The following is an 11,400-nucleotide window of genomic DNA, read 5'->3' as shown; positions in this document are numbered from 1 at the left end:
CCTGAGAAGGGCTGATTTGGGTCACTCTGGTTTGTACAGCTGCCCAAGCTTGCCGACAGCTTGACGCTTCAGTTTTAATGTTTTTCAATAGTGTCTCCGTCCGGAAATACTTGTCATGAAAATGAATAAAAAAGATGCATCTATATGTATTTTAGTTCTACATACATCCCTTTTTATCCATTTTGATGCCAAGTATTTTCGAACGGAGGGAGTATCAAAAAGATGATATCTTAGGCATCTTAATATGTGCTTTGTCCAAGGTTTGAGAAGTTTTTGGGTCCGCCGCTACGTCGTGGTTTAAATTAGTCATCTCACACCATCGTCATTTACCTTACATCGGTCAATAAAATGCACAACATTAGTTACTCTTCGTTTAAAAAAACACAATACAGACCCAGATGGTCACATGCATACACATCATTACATCCACCGCCAGTCCACCGCCACACACGCCTCATGATTGATGGCAAGTCATATCATTGAAAGAGTAGCGTCAAAAAGACCGAAATAAATTCAGAAAAATAGGATCACCCCGTGTCAAATCTAGATCTTAAACCTGGTTGGTCAAGTTCCATCGAAAGAAACCTAGACGTCTCAGCTATGCTCATTCACTCTCCCTTTTCTTGCATCGGTCGACCATCGAAGACGATGGATGGACAGAATGTGGAACGAAGCATGGTCCGATCGAGATTGGCCGCGACCAATCCGCCAAAACAAAGCGACAGCGACGGGCGTGGATGCTTCACCTCCTTGCTCCTGTCTCCTTCCAAGCCATATCGATCCACCTGTAACCAAGATAAGGGAGTGTGGGATACTAGCCCGTACGTACGTGGACAGACTGGAACTAGGACCCCAGCCGTCGTCGTCTCCCTCGGCTGAACAACTAGCCCATGACGGCAGCAGGGCAGTAGCAGTAGCGGTAGCGGTGCCGGTGCTCCCCAATTCCCCTTCCTCCCTCCGCGACCATGCCGCGCGGTCTTCTGAGCGGGCATATACTGTGCAGATCGCTTCTCGCCTTCTCGCAGATTGGCGCGCGCATGCAAGCTAACGTTGTTCACGCACCCCGGCGCGCCGCTGTAGCTAGTTAAATTGCCACTGCCTCAGCTGCTCTGCCTCCAGCCTCTTCAGCAGCCTTCTTCTTCTTCCTCGTGGCTGATTCCAGTGCCCAATAAAGAAATAATAAAGAAATATAAGGAGATGAAGAGCTGACGACGTACTACGTCTCGGTTTCTCGGATCACGCGCGCGCGCGGAGCCCGAGGAAGAAGAGGAGGGAAGGTGGAGCACTAGCTGAAGCTTCGTAGTTCGTAGTGACGATGGCTTCCAAAGGTACCCGCCGTAACCATTTCGCTGCTGCTTCATCATTCTTCTTCAGTTTCTGAATCGACTGTCAGCTAGTCTGATTCGAATTCGGTGCCGGTAATTTTGATCAGACCTGCTCGCCAGGACGTAGAACTGCCCGCGGGTTGCTCCCATGACTAGTTTATTTCAGCTAATATATTTTTAGTGTGGTTAATTACAGCTAATTAGTTTGGGAAAACTTTGTTTTTGCCACTCTAGTTTCTGCCAACTTTGCTTATGCCACTCTAGAATTTGACATCTCATTTTTGCCACTCTTAGATTTTGACAATACATCACAAATGCCATTTCGTGGCAAAAACGATAATTTTTCATTTCACTTTTGCCACTCTTAGCTTTTGACATGTATCACAATTGTCACTCTAATTTTTTTGCTTTTGCCACGGAATGGCAAAAGTGATATATTGTCAAAAACTAAGAGTGGCAAAAGTGAAATGTCAAATTCTAGAGTGGCATAAGCAAAGTTGGCAAAAACTAGAGTGACAAAAACAAAGTTTTTCCAATTAGTTTTGCACTGACCCTAAATTACTGTACATCCTAAGCTTAGGCTGTTGAGGCGCGCACGCGGTTGAGAATCCATTGACTCAGCTCGATCACTCTCAGCCACCAGTATCACTCTTCTGATTAGTAGTAAGTATTTCAGTGTAGCTACACAGCCTAGCTTGCTGTTAACCACTGGGACTGAATCAAACTAGAACTGAAGGAATGAATGAATTCAGATAGATAAACCAAAAGTGGAAATGCAACACCAGCTGCCTGATTAGTACTGCAGGTGTGATGCCCTGAGGCTGAGGGTGAGGGGAGGAGGAAGACATATACATGTGATCGTGTGGTGGCAGTAAATTCCGTGTTGTGAATCGATCTTGCTTGCTTCCATTGGGTTGGCTTGGCATTGAGGATGATACAGACACTTGGCCTGTCCCTTTTAGTTGGCCCAGCCCGGCTGGTGGATGCAGTACTGTGCTTTCTCCTCTCTTCATCGTCACTCTCAACTTTCACCTGACTTGCACTCAACTTGCTGATGGTGCCAGTACTAACATTTCACATTCACATTAGAGTGCGTAGAGACAAACAGTAGCTAATTAATTGCAACCCGACTTGCACCTACAGCCGACATGCGTCGCACTCACTCTAGCTAGCTACAGAAAATATCTCGTCTCGTCAACCACTGGGATGGGGCTGGGATCCCATGGTCCGGGAATAAAGCGGTGTAGATCGATCGACATGCATAGAGAATCCAGTTAACTTTTTCTGTGGTTGCAAGCATGATGCCGCCCTTTTCAACTCAACCACCAGTCCTACTCCTGCCCACGGGAGGAACAAGTGCCGGATTTGGTTCTCGGGCTAGTACTACTAGTATGTATGTACATGTGGAGTAGTATTTCAGACACCAAGAAACAGTTAGTACGCTCTACAGTGCTCCAGCTGACTGATTTGATAGAGAAACGCACCAAGAAGATCATTCATGCTGCGAAATGCTAGTGCTGCTGGGTGCTGGCAGCTGCAGATTGGATTAGACCTTAATTAACTACTCCTACAGTACTGTCTTGCTACTGTGTCTGATTCAGTTCGTGATAATTCAGAAGCCCACGAATCCGTCCATCCATCCATCGGTCCATTTCTGAATGATCAGTCCGCAGCACCCTAAATGTATGATAAACGGTTTCCGCTCGAGCCTTTAGTTGTATGATGATTGTATTGTATAATCAATGATATTCAGGGGCAAAATGCTTCTTCAATTTCTATCGAATTGCTAGCTTGACATATTAGTAGTATATTATTTTCCTTTTCGAATTGCTAGCTTGATACAGTGGAGTATGCTACCTAGATAGCTGATGCCAAGTGGTGGTGGCGGCAGGTGCAGGAGGCGGCGGCGGCGGCCATGACGAGCTTCCTCAGCGGCCGAAGCAGCAGCTGCCGCGCGACTCCCGCGGCTCGCTCGAGGTCTTCAACCCATCCTCCTCCGCCGAGCCCCCCGCCGCGTTCCGCCCCGCCGCCTCGCCGTTCCGCCAGGACGACGACGACAACATCGAGGATGTCGACAGGGCGACGCAGCGGGCGGCGGAGTGGGGCCTCGTGCTCCAGACCAACGAGCACACGGGACGGCCCCAGGGCGTCTCCGCCCGCAGCTCCGGGGGTGGCTCCGCCCGCAGCAGCTCCGACGACAAGGCCGTCACCGGCGCCGGCATCCCCCGGGTGTCGGAGGAGCTCCGGGCGGCGCTCTCGGCGTTCCAGCAGACGTTCGTCGTGTCGGACGCCAGCCGCCCCGGCCACCCCATCATGTACGCCAGCGCCGGCTTCTTCAACATGACCGGCTACACTTCCAAGGAGGTCGTCGGAAGGAACTGGTATCAAATCCATCATCCATCCATCCCCCTCAATCTATCCTCCTTCATCAAACGGCATCCATTCAACTAATCGATGCAATTGTGCTGTGCAGCCGCTTCCTCCAGGGCTCCGGCACCGACCCGGCGGAGATCGCAAAGATCAGGCAGGCCCTAGCCGACGGATCAAACTACTGCGGTCGTGTCCTCAACTACAAGAAGGATGGCACGGCATTCTGGAACCTCCTGACCATTGCCCCCATCAAGGATGAGGATGGCAGGGTCCTCAAGTTCATAGGGTCACCTCCCTGGCCCTTCTCTTCTTTCCCCTTACGTAAGTGCCACGAATTAGACATATATCTCACCGTTCCTGTTGCTGTTCCAGGATGCAAGTGGAAGTGAGTAAATACACCGAAGGGAACAAGGACACTGTTGTTCGTCCAAATGGACTGCCAGAGTCACTCATCAAATATGATGGTACTACTATTATTTTGGCTTTATTTAGGAAAAAGTGCTACTAGCTAGCAGATCTTGTTATTTTCAGAAATTAAATTGGTTTCGTATTAAAGAGAAAAAATATATGCCTGCAGCAAGGCAGAAGGACCAGGCCCGTAGCTCAGTGTCTGAGCTTCTGTTGGCTCTCAAGAACCCACGGTCATTGTCAGAATCAAGTAATAGCACCTTCAAAAGAAAGTCACAGGAATCAGTAGGCGTGTTAACGGGTGATGGTACTGGCAAGAGGAGCTCAGAGAGTGGATCTCGACGTACCTCACGCACTGGAGCAAGAAGCTCACTGCAGAAGATCAGCGAAGTACCTGAAGGAGGCAATAAAACTAGAAAATCGGGTCTGTTTTCACTTATGGGGTAAGCTCGTTGATACAAAGTCAAAGGGTAGAATTTCAGCATCTCATTTCATGTTCCTGTTGTCTTATTCAATCTGTATGTGCAGTTTACTTGGTATGGGCCATGCAAATGTAGAAAAGAACATGCTGAAACCAAGAGATGAAGATCCGCTACTTGACAGTGATGATGAAAGACCTGAGAGCTTTGATGATGAGCTAAGGAGGAAGGAAATGAGAAGGGGTATAGACTTGGCTACTACACTTGAACGTATCGAGAAGAACTTTGTCATTACTGACCCAAGATTGCCAGATAATCCTATTGTAAGATTCATCCGGGACCTCCTGTACCTCTTACCCCACTCATCTTTTCATTTATATAGATATTATTTTTTTCTTGAATGGCCGTTATTTTTTCAATCGGTGTTTCAGATATTTGCATCCGATAGTTTCTTGCAATTGACTGAATACAGCCGTGAAGAAATATTGGGAAGAAACTGCAGGTGAATGATGATATCACCTTACACATTTATTGCGCAATTTCACTGGCATGGTTTTCTTACCTCTTTGTAGATTAACGGTTACACAGTGTAGTAAAAATCCTGATATTGAATCTCTATTGCTCTGCATAGTTGTAGATTGGTATACTAGTGTTTCATGCAAAAGACTTATGCGTCACTTTCTTGTTGGTCCTCGCAGGTTTCTCCAAGGTCCTGAAACTGATCGTGCTACAGTGAGGAAAATTAGAGATGCCATAGATAACCAAACAGAGGTCACTGTTCAGCTGATTAATTATACAAAGAGTGGTATGTTACTTTTCACATGCTTTTCGTGTCCGTGCCATGCAAGAGTATCATGCAATTTCTGTTCAATACTGCTGTTTCCCGAAATGTTTGGCTGAGAAAAAATATATTTGTATCAGTTACTAACACTAAGATATTTTTGTGTTTAAATATATCCCTTAATGGTAGACAATCCAGCTAAATTACTTATTGCCGTTTATCACTTCTACAGGTAAAAAGTTCTGGAACCTCTTTCACTTGCAGCCTATGCGTGATCAGAAGGTACTATAACTATGAACATCATATGGGAAATATTATCCAACTTTCTCTATACAATGGAGTTTGCATGTGATTTGAGATGCATCAATTTTGACTGTTGATCAGGGAGATGTCCAGTATTTTATTGGGGTTCAGTTGGATGGAACTGAGCATGTCCGAGATGCTGCCGAAAAAGAGGGTGTCATGCTGGTTCGTATCCATTTTAATTAAATCTAGATTATTTGTGCATGCATATATGCTATGAAAGTAACAAAAGTAGATATATGGGTCTTCATTCTTCAATAGCTATGATTTTACAAGCGCCAAGAATTTACTTGCAAAATTTTGTTAACATCAACCGGCATCACATAATAATGTAATATGATACACCATGGGTAGTCAACTCTAATGCTAGCAAACTTGTGGATTGTTATGCATATGGCATGTTAGTCTTTGAGTCAACATTCTATTCTGTCAAATGCATGAGACATGTTTTTTTAGAAGATATACAAAACATGTTATGGCAATTTTCTTTAATGGATTTATGTTATTTTTGTCTGGATAAGCCAACTTGACCACTTAATGTTCTATTGACCTTAAATTTTAAATTCGTCAGAACTAACCTGAGTTGTTCATGTTACAGATTAAGAAAACTGCAGAAAATATTGACGAGGCTGCAAAAGAACTTCCAGATGCTAATTTGGTACGATAAAACCATTATTCCAGCACTTCATCAAATTAGTATATTTCTAATGATCAAACAAGTATATGTGTGGAGTTCTGACAGTCATCCATTGTTTTCAGACGCCGGAGGACTTATGGGCCAACCACTCAAAAGTAGTTTTGCCAAAGCCACATATGAAGGATTCTGCGTCATGGAGAGCCATCCAAAAAGTATGATATAGTTTTACCAAACTGCTTTCTGCATGTCATTTTAAAGTCACTGGATGAAACTAGCATTATATAAAGAAACTAGAGATTTGGGTGCCTCTCGTTTTGTTCATGAAATATATACCTAGTTCCACCCGTGCATTCTGCTGAAGAATTCAGTCCATTACAGAACAGTGATTATATGTCTAATGTAGGAGTATTCTATATTGTCAAAACCAGGGGATCATTGGAGACATACATTTGGCATTTCATTGTGATGATCATGTTACTTCTTCTGTAGGTTCGTGAGGGTGGAGAAAACATTGATCTGAAACATTTCAGGCCTGTAAAACCTTTGGGGTCTGGTGACACCGGAAGGTAAATCCTATCATACTATGTTTGAAACAGAATTAACTTAAATCTGTATAGTAGCACTGCTTGAGTTCTGTTGCCATCAGAAGTTTTAAATAGTAACCTATGTACATTATTCTTGAAATTGTAGTGTGCACTTGGTGGAGTTGCTAAACACAGGTGAATACTTTGCCATGAAAGCGATGGATAAAAATGTCATGCTTAATCGCAATAAGGTTTGATTCTTTTTTCACCTTTTGAAATGATAACAACATTAATTATCATAGGAAAATGTAGTTTACTTGTATAGTTCTACTCATGCTCATTGTTTCATTTTTCTGATAATGTTTATAATGTCTCTAGGTCCATAGAGCTACTGCTGAACGACAAATCCTTGATATGTTGGACCACCCATTCCTTCCAACATTGTATGCATCATTTCAGGTTTGTTCATCAATATATGGAAGAAAATTTATTATAGATCACATTGTACTTGTTCATGTGTAATCATCTTGATGAGTAAGCTTGTCTAGTCCCTAACATTTAACATAGGTCCAAGTTTGAATATAAATTTAAGCTCATTTGAGAGGAAGCACACTAGGCTCAAGTTTTTACTTTGTTTAAACCCTACCATAGCAGCCCTGGCTCGCAATCCAATGGCCTTCTATCATGTTTTGGAGAGAGGGTGGGGATGGGGTTAGAAAGAGGTTGTCTTCATTGACGCCATGACTTTTCATGTTCTACAATCGAGTGAAATTTTTGTTTCTGCTCAAATGTTGCAGACAAAGACACATATATGTCTCATTACAGATTACTACCCTGGCGGGGAGCTCTTTCTGCTTCTAGATAGGCAACCTCAGAAGGTTTTGCGGGAAGATGCAGTCAGGTCATAATTCAAACTGTTTATTATTCTTAGATCTGGTCGGGTGATTTCTGATATAAGATAATGATCACAGTCACAGGCGTGTCACTTCATTGTTTTGGGGTTTTGTCCACTCTAGATGTTGTACAAGAGGCAGTATTTAACATTTTTCATGATTGGAACAGGTTCTATGCAGCTGAAGTTGTCATTGCACTTGAATACTTGCATTGTCAAGGTATACCAATGAAACTCCCTTTGATTGTGCTACATCACAGCATTATTAATGGCAATTATGTCCACCTTTCAAATGCATATGCCTTCAGTAAGGAATTAGCCCTTGCAGCATATTTTCTATAAGGCCTTAAAAGCAATGTTTCCTTACCAGAATAAAAAAGAGCTGGCATAATACAGGTTGAGATTTCTACTGCTTATAAGGTGTCATGTTTACTCTTGTTTAATATTATTTGTATCCTCAGGTATAATCTACCGAGACTTGAAGCCAGAGAATATCTTACTTCATAGAGACGGGCACATATCCCTGACAGACTTTGATTTATCTTGCCTGACATCTTGCAGACCGCAGGTAAAAAGACACTAAATTTGATTTGGAAAAAATTAACTTAACTTTGAAGCTCTTTCTCTTCCAATAAATCATAAAACTGCATATAGTTTTTATGTATTGCTGGCCCTAAAAAGGGAAGGTTGACTTCAGTATATTCATAGGTTATGTGAGGTGAAGTAATTATCTGTTCCTGTTTTGGTAGGTCTTTCTTCCAGAAGAAGGTAATAAGAAAAGTAGGAGGAAAAGCAGGAGTTCACCCATATTTTTTGCAGAACCTATGCGAGCATCCAATTCATTTGTTGGTACAGAGGAGTACATCGCACCTGTATGTACTTTCTCTTGTTTTTTTTTTGTTTATTCTGCACCATTTTTGCAACATATCCGTTGTTTCCCTGTATTTTTTGTGTGTGCATAATGTAGAGTATTTAATTCTGATACTGGTCCTTGTGTTGCAGGAGATTATTACTGGAGCTGGCCATACAAGTGCTGTTGATTGGTGGGCGCTAGGTACATACCTCCTCCACTAACTATGCAGTTTCTTTGTACATATGTTTATACGGTAATTCTAATGAAATCATTTGGTGATCCAGGGATTCTTCTGTATGAAATGCTGTATGGTTACACACCCTTCAGAGGTAAAACCAGGCAAAGGACCTTTGCCAACATCCTACACAAGGACATCAGATTTCCCGCGAGCATATCGGTACGCTTAATTAAGAAAGCGGATAGCATATATTCATATACTTTCTGAGCAAAATTTTGGTTGACACGGAGTGTTTACTCGGTTGAGCAGGTGAGCCTCCCGGCGAGGCAGCTGATCTACAGGTTGCTGCACCGGGATCCTGCGAACAGAATGGGATCATACGAGGGGTCGAACGAGATAAAACAACACCCGTTCTTCCGCGGCATCAACTGGGCCCTTGTGCGCGGCACGGTAATGAATACGCACTCTATTATTATTAAGCCTAGCTAGCAATACCAAGCATAATTTGACATCTTGCAGTTGTGTAACTAATTTGTTTGTGTGTGAAACTGGCGTGGTGCAGGCTCCTCCAAAGATGGACGCTCCACTGTTGTCGGACGACGTGGACAAGGGAATGGGCGATGCTGCTGCTGCCGCTGCTGATAATCACACCGACATGTTCTGAACGAAGAAGTGGATGGACAGACAGAGATGCCAAAGATGTATCTTGGCCGTGCTAGCTCAATCATGCGTGTTTTGTTTGCTGTTGCTGGCTCTCTTTTTTTCGTACCCGTACTTAGGACGGTAGGGGATGGAATAAGCGCTGGAGTTGTTGAGCGCAATGTAGTCCTGTATCGGGATCATATTAATAAACAATTAAGATGCATATATGCGTGCGTCCAAGATGGATGGAGGTTCCCAAAAGAAAAATGATGGATGGAGTATTGGAGTTGAAGAAACGGAATTGGGAGGTGGTGCATCGTCTTTCAACAACTACCAGGAGGAGATGCAGGAGCGGCGACGGAGGGCCCTGCCGAAGTTGCCGTCTCCGGCCGGCCGGCCGCCATGTCGACCTGGCTGACCGCTGCGTCGCCTGCTGAGACAAGTTCAGATTTCTTGTGCCGCCGTCCAAAGAAAATAAGGGTTCGAAGGAGTAGATTTAAGAGCAACTCTAGCTGATCCCCTGGAAGTCTCTACAGAGAAGTAAAATTTTTGTTTTACTCCTCTATGCAGCACCTAACTGAACTCCTAAAATCTACTCCCTTCGTCACATGATATAAGAGTGAAAATCTACTCCCTTTGTTCTGTAATATAAGAGCGAAAATCTACTCCCTCCGTTCCATAATATAAGAGCTTTTTTGATACTATGCCTCTTATATTATGGGACCGAGGGAGTATATGGGAGTAAAAAAGTTTTACTCCTCCGCCGAAAATCCTCCCCATGGCGCCTAAATATACTCGGCGCACGCGCAACTGAGTAAAACTTACCTGCCTCTTTCTCCCGCCCTCGCGGTTGTGTCCTTCCCGTCGCTGCCGCCTCCACGTGCCACCTTTGCCACCGATGACTGCCATGTCGCTGGAATGGGTAGCCAAAACCCTTCTGTCACCCCGTCGGCTTGTCGCCGTCGGAAACCACCCCCACGTCGAGAAAGAGGTTGGGGATGAAAAAATCTACACTGGCCACAAGCACTGGCTCCAACCACGACAAAGGCCGCCGGGGTGGCGACCGCCTCTTTGGCGACGGTCGAGAGCTAGGAAACCGAGGAGGCTGCAAAGAAGGAGGAGGAGGATGAGGAGGTCACTCTGGTCCCCTATCTGCATTCGATGCCTCACGCAGCGTCTTTGGCCACCCCTATGGCGGCCGCTGTTTCGGCACGCCCGGCCGCTGTAGCCAGCAAGAAAGGTCGCGGCCGCCAAGTGCTTCAGAAAATGCCAATAAGGTAAAAAAAAACTTCTTTGACATTCCAGCCGATGAATTTGACGATGATTGTTGGTGGCCGATGATGATGGAGTTTATTGGTTTTGTTGTCGTAGTGCGGAGATGAATACGGTCGGATTCTTGGCGTCTTTGGAGTCCTCGGCTATGGTGGGGCTAGACGATCTCAATTACGATTCGATTTGGGATCATTCAAAGGTGGCCGAAGGAGAGGTGGTCAAATAGGAGATGGAAGAAGAGGAGGTGGCCGATGAAGAAGAACTCGAGGAGGTGACTAAAGCAAGCACGAAGATTCCAAGGTCACGAACTCACAACTACAATCAAGTTGAAGATATTGCTCTATGTTATACTTGGATGAACATCTCCATTGATGCAACGGTTAGAACGGACCAAAACAAGGCTATGTTTTGGGAGAGAATTGTGGAGTACTACAACAACTCCATGGAGGTGCAATCAAATTGTACACAAGGGTCTCTTGGGCATCGTTGGGGCACCATTCACTGCCAATGCAACTGATGGTTCGGTTGCATCAATCAAGTGAATCATGCACCGCCAAGTGGTATGCAAGTCACGAAGTATGGCCCGTACATCCAAGATCTCTTCAAGCATAAGAACAAGAAGTTAGGCCACAAGCCCTTCGTGTTGCATCATTGCTACAAAGAGCTTTGCAAAAACGAGAAGCAGATCAAGAGTGTTGCGGAGACCACTCCAAAAAGATCAAGGTTGAGCATATCCGTTGAGGAGGACGACGAGGTGGATGAAGATGACAACAATAGACCGGAAGGGAACAAAATT

General features: G+C 44.5%; 1 protein-coding gene across 2 annotated transcripts; it reads left to right on the top strand.

The window, feature by feature from the left end:
* Positions 1-1,315: 1,315 nt before the first annotated feature.
* Positions 1,316-9,895, top strand: LOC119308560 (phototropin-1A-like). 2 transcript variants are annotated; one of them, XM_037584691.1, is made up of 23 exons: positions 1,316-1,328; positions 3,217-3,706; positions 3,799-3,981; positions 4,068-4,159; positions 4,273-4,546; positions 4,632-4,845; positions 4,954-5,024; positions 5,221-5,327; positions 5,536-5,585; positions 5,688-5,771; positions 6,205-6,264; positions 6,366-6,455; positions 6,733-6,809; positions 6,934-7,018; positions 7,146-7,226; positions 7,565-7,668; positions 7,830-7,879; positions 8,121-8,227; positions 8,409-8,531; positions 8,662-8,713; positions 8,797-8,909; positions 9,000-9,140; positions 9,253-9,895. In XM_037584691.1, exons 1-23 carry the CDS (start codon positions 1,316-1,318, stop codon positions 9,352-9,354), a joined length of 2,763 nt encoding a protein of 920 aa, XP_037440588.1. In that variant the 3' UTR covers positions 9,355-9,895. The 2 variants fall into 2 exon arrangements, with proteins under 2 accessions (XP_037440588.1, XP_037440587.1); XM_037584690.1 differs by lacking the exon at positions 1,316-1,328 and adding an exon at positions 2,661-3,008.
* Positions 9,896-11,400: the final 1,505 nt, after the last annotated feature.

This window comes from Triticum dicoccoides, chromosome 5B (genome assembly GCF_002162155.2).
Source record: "Triticum dicoccoides isolate Atlit2015 ecotype Zavitan chromosome 5B, WEW_v2.0, whole genome shotgun sequence".
In the NCBI taxonomy this organism is placed as follows: domain Eukaryota; kingdom Viridiplantae; phylum Streptophyta; class Magnoliopsida; order Poales; family Poaceae; genus Triticum; species Triticum dicoccoides.
Note: the sequence above shows the minus strand (reverse complement) of the source record. Positions and strands in the feature narration are given on the sequence as shown.